This window comes from Anoplopoma fimbria, chromosome 2, assembly GCF_027596085.1.
Source record: "Anoplopoma fimbria isolate UVic2021 breed Golden Eagle Sablefish chromosome 2, Afim_UVic_2022, whole genome shotgun sequence".
Classification (NCBI taxonomy): domain Eukaryota; kingdom Metazoa; phylum Chordata; class Actinopteri; order Perciformes; family Anoplopomatidae; genus Anoplopoma; species Anoplopoma fimbria.
The window spans coordinates 24,533,254-24,552,468 of NC_072450.1; the positions used below are offsets into that span (position 1 = coordinate 24,533,254).

The 19,215-nt window shown below is 38.5% G+C and overlaps 2 protein-coding genes across 2 annotated transcripts in view; both read right to left on the minus strand.

Moving 5' to 3' along the window:
* The window catches only part of pde8a (phosphodiesterase 8A), a 42,082-nt gene extending 35,351 nt beyond the window's left edge, over window positions 1–6,731 (minus strand). Inside the window, exon 1 of the mRNA XM_054610040.1 lies at window positions 5,968–6,731. Coding sequence (XP_054466015.1) covers window positions 5,968–6,120 — 153 coding nt within the window. The 5' untranslated portion in view covers window positions 6,121–6,731. The remainder of the gene's footprint in view (window positions 1–5,967) is intronic.
* An 8,836-nt stretch (window positions 6,732–15,567) lies between these two features.
* gatm (glycine amidinotransferase (L-arginine:glycine amidinotransferase)) overlaps window positions 15,568–19,215 on the minus strand; it is a 4,787-nt gene continuing 1,139 nt past the window's right edge. Inside the window, exons 2-9 of the mRNA XM_054617940.1 lie at window positions 19,159–19,215; window positions 18,814–19,009; window positions 18,088–18,278; window positions 17,716–17,853; window positions 17,254–17,418; window positions 17,068–17,131; window positions 16,862–16,978; window positions 15,568–16,738 (exon numbers count right to left, since the gene is read on the minus strand). The exon at window positions 19,159–19,215 is cut by the window's right edge and continues 156 nt beyond it. Of these exons, the coding sequence (XP_054473915.1) occupies window positions 16,626–16,738; window positions 16,862–16,978; window positions 17,068–17,131; window positions 17,254–17,418; window positions 17,716–17,853; window positions 18,088–18,278; window positions 18,814–19,009; window positions 19,159–19,215 (1,041 nt within the window). The 3' untranslated portion in view covers window positions 15,568–16,625. The remainder of the gene's footprint in view (window positions 16,739–16,861; window positions 16,979–17,067; window positions 17,132–17,253; window positions 17,419–17,715; window positions 17,854–18,087; window positions 18,279–18,813; window positions 19,010–19,158) is intronic.

The window sequence follows — 19,215 nt, forward strand, 5'->3', positions numbered from 1 at the left end:
GTGGTATCTGAAGGGCACATTCACATGAAAAAAAGAACATTTTAAATATGGCTTAAACAGTTGGAGGGTTACAAACTGAACAAACAGAAGCTTTTACAGACTGCCAAACGTAAAGAGAAGAGAAGATAATGGAGCTTAGCTTAGCTTAGTTTAGCTTAGCATAAAGTCTGGAAACAAATAGCATTGCTTTGTACACAGGTAACAAAATCCGCCTCATCAAACGTTGTCACTCCAGTACTACACTCGGAAAAGAAATAATCTGTTACATAAAGAAACCACAGCTTGCCGATTTCACACAAAAACTTAATTAGTGAGCTTTAGAAGTGCTGGTAAAATTTTGTCAAACTATTTATTTCATTCTCTATATGTTTTTAGTCTTTCCGGAATTAGCCTTCCGGAGAAAGTCAAAATGTAGTATACAATATGCTAGGACATAAATTGAATGCCCATTTCAAAATTTCTGGTACGTTATGCTGATCATTTTTAATTCAGATGGTCTTCATTTCAAGATAATCATTTGTTTTTGATTGGCGCTGTCTCACATGAAAAAGTTATGTCCAAAGTTATAAGTTATCAGAACTCCTAAATCTCCTCATTCAACTCTCAACTGAAACATTTGAAATACACATTGGTAGCATGACCCCGCGACCCTGGCAGATGCTCACAGCTTATCAAACAAAGCCCCCCAAAAATTGTGGGAGACACAGTCCGGGAGGAGCTGAAAAGGCCACCGGTGGACCTGGAGCCACTCACATCTACATTCCTGTGAGCTTCTGAAAGAGAACAGAGAGCGCTGCTACAAAGTAAACACTTGTAGTGCCTTGTTTTGGAAGAATACCATTTCCATAATCTCATGAAACTATCACATGCTGACCTTATGATACTAAATTCTTAACCTGGAGGGGGAGCAGAACAAGCTTTGAATGTGGCCTTATTTGTTAAGACTATTACAAAAACAATGGGAGGTTCTGTTTCACAAGTACATGCACCCAACTGACAACTCATAAGGGAGCGGGCTCTCAGAGATGAAGAGACCCACTATAAGGTGACAAAGGGATTTATTATATTATCCTAATTTGATTTCAGAGGATCAACGTTCAGGCTGTCAGCAGTGGGAGACTTGGTGTCATTACATCAAGTGCTGGTGCTGCCTAATGCTCAAGAGTAGATGGGTTCTAGGAAATATAAAATGAACAAATACTATACTAACGTCATGTTTCACCCTGAACTCTTGGACATCTCCTGCTGTATGCAAACATCTTGTAGGGTGATAAGCTCTAGAGCCACATCTTGCTTCCTCCCAACTCCTTCTGCTCATGGCCCAGTCGAGATAAATGACATAGCAACAAACAAAAAAAAAAACATTTTGCTGCCCCTGCAGACACTCCAGACAGGAAGGGAAACACAGGGTCACACTGCAGCTGACAGTTTGTTTAAATAAAACATTATGAACGGCGATACTTTTGTGTCGATACAACGACTTTCGTGATGTTTCTTTTGATGTCAGTGAATTTAAAAGTGAGAAAAAGTCTAGTATTACTGTAGATAAAGAAAAATCCTAAATGATACTTTAGATTCTTTTTGGACTGCCGTCACTTTGTCATCTAAAAAGAACAGTTTGAAGTGCTGGGAAAAATGCGTATTCACTGTCTTGTCAAGAGTCGATTAGAAGATAGATACAACTCTCATGTCTGTCCATACATATCAATCTACAGCCAGCGGCCCGTTAGCTTAGCATATAACTGGAAAGAGGGGGAAACAGCAACCCTGGCTCAGGTCAAGAGGAAACAAAAATCACCTCTAAAGCTCATCAAATAACATGTTACAAAAACATACAAAAAATGAAGTACAAAAATGTAAATTCACCATTTTTGCAGGGACTACATATTGGCTGGTAATAAAAAAATATATATATTTCATGAGCTGAGGTGGAGGTTGCCGGATTTTGTTACTTGTGGACAGAGACAGGCTAGCTGTTTCCCCTGTTTCCAGTCTTTATGCTAAGATAAGCTAACTGGCTGCTACTCCAGCTACACATCCAGTGTACAGACATGAGAGTGGCACTGATCTTCTCATCTAACTCTTAGCAAGAAAGATAAGCCAAAAAGCAAAAATGACAAACTATTCCTCTAACAGGTTAGGTGGATGTTTTTGTCCAAAGTGCCTTATAGGACCAAAACGTTGCCCCAGTGGGAATCAAACTGCTAACTATGGCAGTGTGCCAGTGGCTTGTGCCATGCTCTGAGATATAAAAGACCATTGTACATACACACATGACATCCTTGATAGACATAGATAAGCATAGTCCATCACTTGATCCAATCAGCAGCTGAACAGACAAAGACAACAGCAGGGCCATTGAAGTCAACTGAACGTTAGCATTTCTATGAGTGTACAGAGAGACAGATCCTTGTGCATTAAATCATAAATGTGATTGCGATGATGAAACACAGCTGTCAGTTAGCTGGAGATGAATGTATTAACTTTGGACATCTAGAGGTAAATGTCTAAGAGCAAAAGTTTGTATAGAGCAGGAGCAACAGACAGGAAGAAGAGCTCAGAAAGTTTGATAGCCAAATGAAAGAAAGTGAAATAGGGAGAGGACGAAAAAGAGCCAATATCAGTCTTGCTCCTCTCAGCCAGCAGAAAAAAGCACAGTGGATTAATTCATCACCATGCTGAGCTTTTGCCCTCCTCTGGAATAAATTACCCAATGACTCTCAACTTAGACTAAACACACACACTGACCAGAGAGCACACACAAAAACAGTGGGAGAGAAAACTGACAAATGGAGAGAAGCCGTCCAGGTCAGCGGTGTATCGTATCTTCACTACACTCTCTTCAAAAGCAAGACGCATTACATGAGGTGTTTGCTTCAAAAACTTTTGTTTTTAAAGTTCTGTGTTTGCGAGTTATAGCAACAGTTACGCGTTTCCCCATCAGAAGTTTTAGTTTAGAAAAGCCGCCTTGTGTGCGTTGTCACTTCTGGGGATGGGAGGGTTTAATGGGGGAAGTCTGAGGTATGGCTGAGTGATTCCACCACTTATGTTAATGCATGGAGGGGCTGGAATCAGGCAGCAAGCAAGATGGTATGACTCTCCAGATACTTATAAGCTTAGCACCTTTTATTGCCCTTTCCCATTTATAGTAAGAGGTAACGGTAACACTGATTCTATATTTGCTGTTCTGGGGGGGCTAGTTGATTTCCTTGAGTGGGGGCAATCAGACGGGAAAAGTCAAGGCCAGATAAATGGTGGTGTTGTGTTTGGCTGAGGTCTTTTTCTCTCTGTTTAGCCGTACACACATACCAAAAAAAAAAATGCCCACTATCACAGGACCTTGTACTTGAGCCTTATCATCGCCAGAGTAGCCCAGATGGTAACGTACCCTTGACAAAGACTCACATCACACTCCCAAACTTCTATTGAATCTTTCTCACACTGTAGACGCCTGCACATGTTCTCTCTCTCTTTCTCTCTCTCTCTCTGTCTCCGCCTCTCCGCTCATGTAAAAAAATATAAGCAAAGACACAGCACAGCTTCAACATTTGCTTCATTCAGCTTTGTAATTCACTCAACTTGTGCACTTAACTGTCGCTAACTGCCAGCTGTGTGTGCAGATGTGGATGATGATGATTATCATCCTTTAGGGGACGAAAGTGTGCACTCCCTTCAGAATCACAGTGACACAAGCCAGGGAACAAAACATGCACACAGAGACTAAAAACAACACAAACACATAATAATTATACACACACCAACTATGTCTTTCTACTAAAGCCACAACTAATGATTATTTTCATGACTGACTATCATTTCCTCATTGTTTGATCTAAAAATAATATTTCCCTAATGCTAAATCTGAGTTGTCAAAACTGCAAATGACCAACAGTCTAAAACCCATGGATATTTAGTTTAGAATAATGTTTGACAAAGAAAAGCAGCAAACTCATCCGAGTTGCTTGAACCAGAGGAATTTGATTTTAAAAATGACTTTAAAATCCAACCAAAACAGCTTCTGTCGATCAACTAATCGTTTCAAGTCAGGATCTGGTGCTGCTCTACTTTTACAAATACAACAGTGACATCTCTTGAAGTCCCCATTTCACCATAAAGTTCCAGATTACATGCAATAAATTAGTGTTTTATATGACAATGTGTTGCATAAGGTTTTGTTTAATCTAGGTGGTGCATGAACACACACAATGCCAGAGCAATCAATGGCCGTTATTGATCTCTTATGGGAGGAAGAAATCAAAAGAGCTATGATGAGCAGCAGCGGCATGTTTCACTGAGCCTTGGACGCATCACAGCAAGCTGTTGTTTTTTTTTAAATAAAAGAATCCATAACTTACTTTTCTATGCGTTATGGTTAACAATAAAGCCGACCCCTCACATTAAAGATGACACCTTACAGAACGGGGATTAACCATTTCCAGCCGAAGGAGATTTGTATACCATTAGTGTAACTCAATCAGGGGACTAATTCAATCAAAGGCACAGTGGGCGTCTTGACATGGGGGCATCTGTCACACTGACTTCTCACTGCATCCTGCAGTGACATTTGGCCACAAAATTCAGCTTGACAGAGGCCCTCAAATAGCCTGCGGTCTGTCAGACAAATGCACGCATGAAAAAAAAAAAACAGTGCACTTTTTTTCCCTCATATTCAACGGACGTTTTTGTGCTTGCAGACGTCTGCGGATGAACATGCAAACATTACAGTATGAGCTTCCTTTATGCCACTGCTTGAGGCCTCTACATAATTACTTTTCTACAAACGGGATGAGGCCTTTTGCAAACAAGGATCTTGACGTCTTAGTTTGCTGCAACAAATTCCATCTTTCTCACCTCCAAACACACATCGGACTGCTAGTCTAAATAATAGTGATAGGTTGCACTTGTGTGACCTCTTACACAATACACAAATAACCACAGTAATCATCATCATCTTGATTAGAAGCACCTATTTGGTCCCTGTATAGACACAGGCGCAGCACAGTTGGTTCTCCTCAGTTAGTGTAATTATTTGTGGTCCAACACACAAATGGCACTGTTATTTTTCACGGTGATGTAACGCACTGATGGCAAACTTTTATGCCGTTATGTCACTCAATCCCTTTCAATACCTGCTCATACTTTCCGGTCAGATATCCCGGTCCACTTTACACTTATTTTATGCTTGAAACACAAAGTTTAGGCCCTTTCGATATGAGAGGACATCCTCTTGAAGGTGGAGCAGAGGCCAGAGCTCTGTCAACTGAACAGTGTTTGACTACAGATGCTTCATGCTAAGCTATGGTTCTATAAAGTGCATTATTCCAGCGGTTAGATCATTAAGATCACGTTTATCTGAAGAAGCGACTGAAAACTGCAACAAATGTTTGCTTTATCGTGGCTCTAGCATGAGAACTACAGAGAGAACAATACCTCAGGGGAGTGTGTAAGCCTGTGACCCCGCGACCTTTAACTGAATGTGTATCGTGGCCTAGTTCCTCTACATTTAAAAAAAGCAGCAAAATTGTTACGTGAAGCATGGAGATGTATAGTTTCATGTGAGTTAAAAAGAAAAGTAATGCAGGTAGGTTATGCCTGTTGACCTCAATAGTGAAAGTTATAGTGGATTGTTTTCCCCCTTTTTTGGTTGATTTTGGTCATTATATAGTTTATTAAAATGATAGAAGTTTTAGAAATCGGGTTGTTTAGTGTCCTAAGCATCTAAAATATGTGATTTATACATTTCTTTTTTTAATATGGAAAAGAGGCCTTTCGTAGAACTTTAAACTGCATGTCACACACACACACACACACACACACACACACACACACACACACACACACACACACACACACACACACACACACACACACACACACACACACACACACACACACACACACACACACACACACACACACACTTTGTTCTTGTGTCACTGTAAATGAAATGAATGTAGGTTCCCTCACCTTGCAGCTCGGGGGTTTTAGGGGTAGTCCCGAGGCAGGATTTCCTTGATGCTGAGTGGTATTAGTCTGCTGGGGTGAGTGGGAATCCTCAGACTCTTTTCCACTGTGGTAGACCACCCTATCAGAGATATGAATACTTGAAGCACAGCCCATGCTTCAACCCACTTCAGCCTTTTTCTTTTTGCGCAAGTGCTTTACTTTGAGGCTACCCGAGTGTCATTCGGCCTTTCTTTTTGTTTGTTAAGGTCCACTCTTACTCTTAAGGTATACTATTTTAATATATATATACATATATATATATATATATATAAATACATATATATGTATCATCTAGGCCACAGCAAAGCCAGTTCTCCAATTGCTCTATGACAAGGCATGAATAATATATCTCTGTATCCCCCACCCCTGACCAGGAAGCTGATTTCCTCCTCCCTCTCTTTTTTTCACATGAAGTTAATTGGAGGTCCTTAATCAAAGCAGCTGTCTTATCCACGAAAAACTTGGATTCCAGTATTCTTCAGCTGAGCTGCTCAGATCCCCATGGACGATTTGTATCCCCCTCTCCGGCTCCTAGTCTCTCCTTCTTCGTACCACATCATCATTTTCTCATTTCTCCTCAACTTCACTGTTATCAAGTAGCCTGGGCCTAAAAAAAGACACCATGCAGTCCCCCCCTCCCCTTTCCAGCTTCATGCAATAGTTTTATCCATAATTTGTGTCCAGGGTTTCATGTGTAGTCTTCCTCCCCCACCCCGGAGCCATCAAAATGATGCTTTTTTTTTTTTTTTTTTTTTCCTCTTCCCCCCCCTCGTCCTCTCTCTCAAACAATCTGGTTGGCCACTTCAGCTCAAGACATGGGCCATAAACCGGTTCTCACGACACTTTGCTCCAGTCCTGAGCGGTTCATCATCAACAGGCTGAAATATTCACACTGCGGGGTGTTATTCTGGCCAGTCGCTCCGATGTCAAGCACCCTCCGTCAAACATAATGCCATTATGTAGCCCGACACAACTCTCCATTTATCAGCCCGAATTCGCCAATTTAGGAAGCGGGGGAATCTGGCTGGATGGCTCGCAAATCTCCATTCAGACATCCGCTGCCCGGTTGAGGATGATCCGCCTGATATAAGAGGTCCAAACCCGGGTGCAGTTTGCCTACAGTGTCACCAGGCTCCACGGATTTCTCTCATTCTGGAGGAGAAAAAAAAAAAGATGTAGAGGCTGTCATATTGTAGCCCCAATATGTGGAGGTACTGCCTCTGGAGAATGCAATCGCTTGAGAGACGCACAGAGAAAAATCTTTACACAAAAAAAAAAAAAAAAAGAAAAAAAAAAAAAAAAAAAAAAACCCAGGACCGCTCCGTGTCCACAAGTTTCGGATGTGAAACCGGGGACGGACGCACTATCCACGGTGAACGAGCGGAGGAGAGGCAGGACCGAGCTACATAATGCTGGTTTTTATGTTTGTCTTTTCTCTGCCTTTTTCTGGCGTTTGCCCTTCCAATTCTTCAGCGCTGCTTGACAGCGGCACATCCAATAAAAGCACCCGCAAGGATTGACCTACAGCCTTTACTGACGTTAATGCAAATGAGCTGCGCGCAGCTAATCGGCGTCGCGCTCGGCTCCGCTGGGTGGTCCTCCGCTTTCCGTGGGAACTTTGAAAGCAGGAAAAGGGACTCCTCGCTCGGACCGACACGGAGCTGGCTGCAGGTAGCGAGCTGGCTCAACCTTTTTTTTTTTTTTTTTTTTTTTTTTTTTTTTTTTTTTTTTTTTTTTTTTGTGTGTGTGTGTGCGTTTTTGCACATATTCAAACTGGGTGAAAGCTGTTTTTGGTGGGGGTTTTTTCACGGTTTTAATAGCGGCACAGTGTGCACACAATAGTTAAACGCGTGTGAACACCCAGTAAAGCACCTCTGGTCCTGTCTCAGAGCTTTTTCTTTTAATAGCAATTTGGTATTCATTTTTTTAACATTTAAAGGCACGTTTTTTTTTGAAAATAATATGAAACATACTGACATTTATATAAATTATCTAATACACTGTGTAATGAGAAATTATTAGTATTTTTTTATGTTGGATGTTAGTTCATCAGTGACTCATTTATTGGAGTTAATTCACAGTCAGAAGTAGTTGCGGAGTAGGTAAAGGAATTTAACAATAAACATAGTAAGATCAAATGAAAAAGAAGTACTGCAGAAGTTATGAATCATAAATACAATAAAAATATGACAAATATATCAAAAATATGCTTAGTTCCTATCTTAAAAAGAGCTGTACAGTGTTTGAAACAACGGATAGAGAGTTAACAGTTGTATAAAGAATATGTGCAGTGTGCAGAGACAGTCAAACAATGTGTGTTAAAGTAATGCATAGACTCAGATGTGGAGGTTTTACATTAATGTAACGTGTAGTGTCCATGATAAGAGTCAGGGTCAGTGGAGGTCAGATCAGGCCAGCTGCAGTCCAGAAGCGATGGTTCTTGTGGCTTTTTTTATCATTGATTAATCTTACAACTACTGTATCATTTAATCTATCACTCATTTTCTCTATAAAATCTCAGCCAATAGCGAAAGATTCACATCACAGTTTCCCAGAGTCCAAAGTGCTTTCAGATTGCTTGTTTTGTCCAACCAGCTATCCAAAATCCAAAAGAATTTATGTTTGGCATCATATAATATAAATAAATAAAGTCCTCACATTTTAGAAGCTGATATCAGAATGTGTTTGGTGTTTTAACTTGAAAAATGACTCAAATGCTTTGTCGAATGTTACGATAGTTTCTGATTAATTATCTGTCCGACTAATTGATTAATTTAATAATGTAATTTTCATCTCTATTTTTATTAGTTCTTCAAAGTATCAGCATTTGAAAATGCAGCTCTTCATAACGTCTGTTTATATTTCCAATTGACACTTTCTTTTCATAATGTCGTATTTAACTTTGCAAAAATGTTCATGTTCTCCCACAGCCTCTTAGCGAGCTCAGCAACCGTCACTTTATTTATCTTTTTTCCTTAAACACCTTTTAATAATGCAAAGAGAATATGAACACCTTAATACAACACAGTATAGCCTGATATACAGTCTAGCCCACAAATAGTCCTTTATTAAACTCATAATGCTAGTTTTTGTTGAGATTGTGTGAGAGGTATTGTGTGAAATCTATAGTAACTAGAGACCATCTTGTGATTGGATCACACCATTGCAATGTGGCCAGGGGCGTAAACTGTTTGTGTGTGTGGGGGGCAATGGCCCCTTCACTATTATCTACCCCCCTTGCCTTTATTTTGATATCAGCTACACACCTTTAAAGTTCATTTTGACTGGACAGTGTGTTGTTTCATTAGCGTTTCATCATGAGACCGAGAATACCCCCCCCCCATTGTATTTATTTTTGCCCGTAATCAGTGTTGTTTTCACTAGTTAAAGAGTCCAGAGTCTATCAGAGACAGAGGTGGGGTCAGGTTGTGTGATTTCCTGTTTTCATTTGTTTAAAAAAAAAATCATCCATTCCACTCCCTGATAACAGCAGAAATTTCATAGCTCTGTATTAACAAGCAGTGACGATCAGAATCCGACTGCCACTTGATTTTCAAGGCTGATGTGTTGATATGTAAGAGCATAAACATTCAATAACAATATGTGGGCCATTTTCTCTTTTTTAACATCAAAAGATAAAAGTTTTGGTAAGCAAATTTGCACTGAGCAGAGCATTTTATAGTTGAAAAATAAACTTGTCATCGCCCTCTTGTGGACAAACCATGTAATAGCAACACTGTTTTTAACACTTCTTTGAAGCTAATAAAAGCCCATAATGTTGAACTGGCATCACAAAGCATTGTCTCACTTGATGCGTTTCATTTGAAGCCCACATCAGACGCTGAGTGTGCAATACAGAGAGAGCGTGTGCAGTACAGTATACCAGGTAACATAAAAGGTGTAGATTCTTTTAAAGGAGTACTCCAACAATTTAGTACTGCACTTGCATAAAGCTGGTTTGCAAGAGATGGAGAAAGAAAGGAATGCCTCTTGGATTCTGATCATTCCTTTCTTTCTCCATCTCTTGCAACCAAGCTAAAAACAGATGTGGGATCCTACATTTCCCATAATGCAACAAATAGAAGATTTCCATTAATCCCCAAACAAACAAACAAACAAACACCAGTTTGATACAAATAATTTAAGTGTTAAATAAATCTATGTTGGAGATGACGGATGTCTGGACATAAATAAATCCACTGACAGATCATGTTCAATTCTTTATAAGCGTTCACTGGCTGCATCATTAATGTGGGGATGACATGTTACTGCTGTCATTTTTTACACATCTGACATTAAGGAGTTTTTATCAGTTATCATCATTGTACTTTGTGCTGCTTCTTTAGTTGGACCACTGTAGAAAATGTAACTCATTATTTATTTGGTTTACTGTCAGCAGCTGGTTTTGTCTACGCTATGTGTTTATTTTTGTGTCAGTGTTGTCTTTTCCAATTGTCCTGATACAATTATTTTGGAATATGTCACGTTTGAGTGTTTATCATCTGTAGTTTTAAAATACACAAACCAAATAAAGATCATAGCATTGAGCTGTTATGTGAAAATTAGCATGATATTGACTGCTTGTGCTATTGAAGCTTGTACAGTATATTTGATAAGTCTTCCATTATAAAAATAGCTTTTTCGGAGTAGAACAAAACACTGCATTTCTGATATTAGACTTTGAATGTCAACATTAATCTTCAGCCTTCAATCAGGCAAAAACGTTTTCATTTCCCTCTAACTAATACACCAACGATGAAGCTGGACTACCAATAAACTGTGATTATTCCAATAACCTTCATTGGAATAAGCTTGGATTTAGTGGCTGAAATTAATTTAGTTTAATTTCTGACCAGTAAAGGTTTATTTTTGAGATTTTTTTAGACTCCTCTCACTCTCTTATACAATAGAGATGAATGAATTTATAGTTTTGGTAGAAAATTTCAAATTAAAGATAACCGATCTATTCTGGTCATATAAGTATGTTTAATCATCATACACTATCACTGTGGTCATAGTGTATGACGCTCAAGTGCTTGTTTATACCATTCAGTGAAAGGAGTTGAGCCCTAGTTAATCTTTCTGCACTAGCTAACCTTTCTTGTTCTGTCTGTGACTGCAACAGGAAATCAAGAAGCCCTGGAAGAAAAATATTGAAAGGAGCTGCTCTAGAAAATGGTTTGTGTGCACCGCTGTGTTAGTGTTTCTTCTAACGCTCAGGGTCGTCTTCTTTTAGTAAGAGAACACCAGGTGGTCTTACAGTAGATCTGGTTTAATACAGGAAGAAAACTGCTGTACAGATATTCCCGAGGTAACAGTTATTATGACAAAGGATACATGATTATAGTCAGAGAAAGCATTTATTTTATTATTTAATATTTATTTTTATCGGGACACACCACAGCATTATAGCTGAAGCTAATTAGCAATGCCCGCCCCTTAAATGGGCCTTTAAAAGTCCAACAATAAATACACAAGAGACACTGAAAAAACACAAACTTAGAAATGGGTACTTACATTAATAACGCAACATTTCAGAACAAAAATACAAACTAGTACAATAATGCACTATAAAACAGGAATCACCAGATCGTACATGACTGAATGACTGATCCCTCTTCAAAATCAGATTCAGTTTGAGGTGGAATTGATCCCGGTAACAGAACCCGAAGCTCTGAGTGTAACCCCAAGGTCATTGAGCACCTGGGACGCCTAATTATTATGAGTTTAGGATAAGCTAACTTGATAAAAGGATCAAAACATATCATATTTAATTTCCTAAGAACATGGCAATGCTTTTTCAATTGTAGATCTGACCCCCAATCCTCCGCATGGTGGCTCTATGAGCAAGAGGGTCAAAGTTCAAGGGGCATCTCATGACAAAGTATGTCTCAATTAAATGCATGCAACAGTATGTACTTTGTAAGGGCCTCTACAGTATTTACTAAAAGTAAAAAGATAAAGTATGCGATTTGCTAGTATGTGTGCAGTCCAAATGAGCAGTTTTAACTCATCAAAAATACTTCTTGCAGACCAGAGTTTTCACTATATTAACTCTACAACTTCACAAGAAGAAAACATGTTCCACTTTGGACGTATTTGTTTTTTGCACTAGAAAGTGCCTGACAACTGCCCAAGTAGAGTGCAGTGAAGTGTACTTCAGTGTCTTTTCTGATCCACAAGGGGGAGCCAAATGAGTGAATGTCCATGTTCTACAAATAGTGACTTTAAACTTATTCATGTTACCTTAACAAAATATACAGCATATATTTTAGAGGCTGAATTAAATATAGTTAATATCTCTCCACACAAGTCCTTTATATAACTTTAGGGGTTTAATACAACTATTTGATTATTAAGATATTTCTGTTGGACGACTTGTTATCTAAATCTAAAAACTAGCAAATGCGTAGCATATGGCAGCGACTCTATTTCATGTCACGGTTTCTTTTAAGATTTTGATATTAAGAGATTAATGTCTGCACGCTTTGTGCTCCCAGTATCTTTGATCAACAACTGGTCCTTGGCCATTAAACTGCACAAACCTTCCATCCAGTTTTCAAAAGAGTTTAAAGGACATCTTGTTCAAATCATTAGATTAAAGTGAGTTCATGAAATCTCACTGAAGTGGATGAACTCAGGATCATCTGTTCTTTCTGGTCAGGGTCAATGACACAAAGGAATGTTGTGTTTTATAGTCTGGGATAATAAATAATTATAATGAACTCCAACATAACAAACATTAATCCAACTTCCTGTAACCCAAACTAAAAAAGATGATAATTTAAAAGACAAACGGACACACAGAGAATCCTCAAAAAACATTGTGTTGTTTGGATGACAAACAGAGGTGAAAACATTTTCATAAAAGTGTATCACCAAAGTTTCACATTGAATCTCATGTTCATATAGTTACAGTGAGTTAGCTACTGTATACTGGTGATAGAGCTTAAACACACTTTTTTGACTCCTTTGACCTTGAGACTACAAATATACCGGGAAGCCAACTTTTATTGAACACTCTTTTTTTCTGTTTTTGTAGATTTCCTGATGTATTAATTTCTCATTAAACATATGATAGGACATAAATCACACATCAAAAAGTTACTCCACAGATTTTTACACTTTAAGGTCACACGGCTGGTTGGTACAGTCCAGCCTGTGAAAATAGTTGTTAAATATCTTCTTGGACTTTTTGTCAAGTCCTAGATGGAAGTCCACAAATTCATACCAGAAATCATTACAAACTGAGGCCATGGGGTTTGAAGGATGTGGTCATTTACCGCTACCAGAAAGGGGATCAATAGCTTTTCTCTTTTCTATTTCTACATTTTTCTATTATATTATCACCACAAACTATTGTTTGTCCCAATATGGGTGAAAAAGAAATATCTGTGATCCAACTTAACCATCTGTTAAGCTTCAGCCACCAGAGATTTAAACATGTGGATCCTCTCTAGCAGACTATTCTGGACCTAACTGTGACATAGTCAAGTCACACATAGTAAAGAGAATATGAGAAGATGATGGCTGCTTTCCCGCAGACATTGAAGCCTAATCATTACCAGATCCCAATCAATTCTCCTGTTTGGAGTAGTTGTGAGGCAGCTGCAGTATTACGTAGTTAGGCAGCTGTACAAACAAGCAATCCATCTACAGAATACGAGGCTTATATAGAAGCTAAAGAGGTACGACTGAACAGCTGTGAAGAGAAGTGACTTGGCTTCTAGTGAACCAGTCACTGACACACAGTCACCTTCATTCCAGAGGGGGATTCTGAATGGGATTCATCAGTGCAGGAGGACGCCGCAGGATCGTCTCAGGCCACAGCTGTAGCCTGATAGCGTTCATCCTGCAGCGCCTGATCCAGACAGCATTGTGACAAAGGTGAAGCAGTTAAATAAGTAGCGTGCTTCTGCTCAACGCCAGGATGTATCTGCTGGCAGCAAACCGCTGTGGTCCCTTTGAAGGCTCATGGTATCAGTTCAGAAAAAGGCTAATCAGACTGAGGAAATTATGAATACAGACCTCTAACATGTGGGCTACTCCTAACTGCAGATCAATCGTCAAGTGGTTGTGTACTCATCAGCAGTATCAGATATACTTAATAGTAAAACATCTTCAGTCAAAATTTTACTTATTAATAGTTTAGTGAAAGGACAAAAGTATTAGTATCAAAACATACTTAAAGTACAAAAGATGTGAAGTAACCATTATGCAGAATATCCATTACAGAATAATGTATCATTTGATTATATTTATCGATGCATTCATTTTTACTCTTCCTTATCTTATCTCAACCTTTGACAATATATCATTTTTTATTTGTTGATTACATTTCATGTTATTAATCTTAATTTGCTAAGTAATTTAAGTTAACAATCAATTGACTGTAGTGAGGACAGGAATTTGGTCAGATTTGCTTACATGGCAGAATACAGTATGGGACAGTATAGAAAATACATGAAGTAAATTGTAAGTGATTATTTATGAGCAACACTTGCATAGAAAGACTAGAAGATAGATACTCTGAATCTTGAGGCTGCTTATTATCATTTTTTTTCACACATTTCACCTACATTTTAACATTATTAAAATGAAAGTTTTTGCATGTAAATTAACTGAAAATAGAACCTCTGACTACAAGCCATTTATTTAATAGATTCACACAGATTTGAATTTTCACTAAATAAAAGACTCTGCCTTCATCTTGCACACAATAAATGAATAAATAAAGCAGTGAACTTTTTAATCTTTAGAGTTAAGTCACCATTTCTATTTGTATTTGCAGTAGTCTTGCTGACATGATATACGATGCAATATTTCTCCTACTGACATATCAGCCTGGTTAATGTTTACAGACATAAAGGTGCTAAAGTGAATGCAAACTTTATCAACTAAGTGAACAGATCCCAAATTCACAGGTCTGTGACTAACACTGACTATAAATGTGTGGTATAACAATATTTACCACCACTGTACGTAAGTACACATATGATGTACTGTGACTCAGGTTTTTCATTCTATGCTACTTTATACTTCAACTCCTCTACATTTTAGAGGGAAATATCATGGTATTTACTGTTTCAGATTTAAAAGTTTAAAAAATATATGAACAGCCTCTAAAATATGATGCATTGTAAGATAAAACTGCTTAACAGTATGTGAAACGTCAAATAACTCCTTTAAGATTTAAAAGGCTGCTAACACATACATGTTTAAATAACATATAAAACAGATATAACACTATGAAAGGACTCACACTGTGTAATGAGTTATTTTTCTTTTGATACTTGAAGTGCATTGATGCTGATAAAACTCCTATATGTTTACTTTGGTAAAACTTTTGACTGCAGGACTTTAACTTGTATTGAAGTAATATTAACTTTGCAGTGTTTATACTTTTGATTAATTGAAATATCTCAGTACTTTTGCACTAATCATGATATGTAATGCCGTTATACGTTTTCACTTAACAAACACAAATGTGTTAAATACGGCAAATAATAAAATAAAAAACTGACATATAAATCTTTTTTAATTACATTGAATAATGTTGCATAATACAAAACATCACTTGCATTCGTCTTTTAAGCCAAAGCTTCACTTGAATTTATTGTTTCAAAATAAATCTCAAGACTTAAACATCCTATTACCGATACAGCAAAGGAATCACAAACATCTTCACTACAAAACATATTTCATTCTTTAGGCATTTTTGCTTTGCACACAGAAGCAGCCAATCATTTCAGTGAGAATGACTTGTAGCATATAACTGGCCCAGATTTGCAATAGAAGAAAAGGCAAAAGGTACACAATATCTGATATGGACCGCATTCTTTTTAAGTAAATATATAATCCAATAAAGAGTATGAAAAATATAAATACAACTTTTATCTGTTAAATCAATTAAAATCTTTACAAAACAATATACTAGAGATAAGAAATTGATATTGTTTAATGACCTACTTAACAACTTTATACATTTGTTTAAATAAAAAAATACTTTGGAAATAGATGGTGTCTGACGTTTCCACGAGGAGGTAGCTTCTCCTCCTTGTGTGATGACTTTCACATACCAAATTGTACCTTGTCCTCAAAGTTATGACTTTTAGATGTTTGAGCCAAAAACCATTCAGCTTCACAATAGCCAGGCCAGAAATGCAGTTAATATTGAGATTACTGGTTGAAGTAAAGTTATGTTCATTTGTTGCTATTGAGTATGTGTATATACATATGGATATATAGATATCAAGACAAAGCTGTTTGCAAAGGCACTGTGACGCACAGCAATGTCAAATTAAAACAATTAATACATGTTAATTTAGGGCGTAAAGACATATTTCCAGAAAAGAGTGATAAGATTGCCCTGTTATTAGTTTGTTTCATGCACGTTTGAACAATATTCTGCCTTGACTTTGAGTTGCAGCAGGTGACACTCGAACACACAAACTTCCCCAAAAATGTTTAAAGAAATTTGCCAACAGTAGATTTGTGATAAGTGTGTACATACACAATTGACTGACAATAAAGATTGAATAACTATAGTGGAAGCAAGATTCCCCACACTGACGATTTAATCTTCAAAGCTCAATAAGAACTGCCTATTTCTGGCATGGCTAGTGGAAGTAGGACTGCAGGGTACCGCGGCGGCGGATATCGGTTGTCCAGCAGTGGAAGCCACCACCCAGGGAGTTGGCATGGCGTATATTCACCTTTATGGTCTTGATACCTGCAACAAAAACACTTTAATGAGTATTTTAATACGGATGAATTTGAAGATCAGAATATCTGTTGAAATTAATCTTAAATGCTGAAGAAAATAAGATGGAATAACTTGAATTTAGGAACTCACCAAGGCTCTCGAACATCTTGTGAATTGTGCTCTCATTGGCATCAACCATAACACGCTTCTCACCCAACATCAGGACGTTCATGGACAGCCATTTGGAGGACATCCACAGTGGGTGGTCTACATAGAAAGAGAGAGGCAAGGTATATTTATAAGTAACAACTTAAAGCCTTTTGCTTATGTAGGAGAAGATGGCTTTCAGTACACACCATCAGGAATCAGAGGTCTCGGAGGTTTCACAATAGTCCAACCAGCCTTCTGGAACATGTCGATCTGAGGAAGAGGACGAAGACAAGTGGTGAACGAGGAGCACTCCAAGTTAAAGCATCCATCCACAAGAGGGCAGCACAGGACACTGTGAGAAATGAAAAGCAGCCTGTCCTGTCCTATAGTACCTGGCGACATGGACGATCAGGGTTTGAGAGCACCAGTCCTGGCCCGATGATGTTGAAAGTTGCATCAATGTGCATGGGGTTAGGGTCCTTGAATGAGATTATGTGGATGTTGTAGTCCGGAGCCAGATGGCGGCGCATCCATTCAATTCCCATGTAATTTGTAACCTGCAAAAAAAAAAACAGTGGAGGAGGTTTGAGCTGTATATTCTAAAACTTGCACATACCTGTATTGGTTTTGTGTGAATAAATAGTAAATTGGTGTTCACACGCACAAAGAGACCTCTGTATGTCATCTAGAGTTTATCAGAAGCAAATCCTTGCTTTATCTAATCTTTCATTCTGCACATTGTATGTAACTCTGCACTTGACTCACATTAAAGCGTTTACACTGGAGTGCCCTAAGGAAAAGTCACCCTCCATATCAGATGGCAGACGTGCTCACGGGTCTGACAGACTTCATACCTGACTCCTCTGGACAAAAAGGTCCCTTCCAGCTCGGATGAAGTCGGCGGCATCGAAGCAGGGCTCGTGCTCTGTGGTCACAAACTTCCCCTGGGCAGCCAGCTGGTGTCTGTCCTCCACTGTGCGGATTGGGTAGTCCTGAAAAAAAAGAGAGTAATAATTTACACTCAGTTAATCAGTGTGTCTACAGTCTTTTTCCACCTACAGGACATTAAACAAAGAGCTCTGTGTGATATGAAGAACCTAAACAATGTGTTTTAGTGCAGGTTTAACTTTACATTGGAGTTGAATACATTATCCCCTAAAAAAGCATTAGTCCACTCTTCAAACGTTTACCATGAGCTGTCCTTATCTCAAAAGATAAGGTCTCACCTGATCATACAGCTCATCGGACATAGTGGGTTTAGGAGCAGTGGTCCATTTAGCACCGTTTTTGAAATACTCCTTGATCAAAGGTCTGTAAGCTCTGTACTCAAAGAAGCGAGCCCTCCAGGCCATAGGAGCCTCGATAATCTCATTCCCCACCACCATGAGGATGTCTCTGGGCATGGCAGCATACATGCCTGCAACAGATTGAGCAATACACGATTAGTTTACATAAAATATACTACGAAACATATTTTGAGCGCTGTAATAAGACAGAAAAATAAGAGACCAGCGGTATAAGCAGTATTCAGATCATTTAGTGTAGTAAAGGTAGCTTTACGTTATAGAAATACTTGAGTAGGCTACAAGTAAGAGTCAATAAGTATTATCAGAATAATGTACTCAAACACGTCAGAAGTAAAAGTACTCGTTAGGTAGAATAGGCCTTGTCAGTGTAATATCATATTATTGGACTATTAGTATTGATGCATTACCAAGTAAACAGTACTATAATGTTGTTGCTGGTTGAGGAGGTTATTTTATACTTTTGTGTAGCCTATTCAATAAAAATGCATATTTGATAAACGGATCTTATATTTTGTATGCCAAATACTAACCTCAAAGTGAAAGGTAACTGTAGTTGTGAAATACATACACTGGAGTAAAATGTACAATATTTTCCTTGTACTTGTATGTATGTAAGTGATACCTCTGCTGTGTCTATTACTTTACCTGATGATGAGAAGTCTGGAGTTTTGTATTCCGTGGACCAGTTGATGGGCTCCGGCCTCCTCACAGTGACGCCCTCGTAACGCAGAATATTGCACATTTCCTCAATCTCAGCAACAGCTTTCTTCAAGTGGTCCGAAGGAAAAGACTTACCCCCATACTGCTGGTAGAAGGGCCAATGCTTCTCATATGTGTTAGCCTGTTGAGAGGTTCACAAAAGGACAACCTGGAGTTAATCTCATTGTCTCACAGTGCACCCCTAAGGTGCTCTTTACCTGCACAGCAGTGGCCCACAGGTGAGCATTGTGTGATCTGGTTCACAGGAGTCATCTTGACATCATGGCTTACTTTCACTTCCACGGTGAAGGGAGGCACACAGGCGTTTTCGGCACGACCCACGATCAC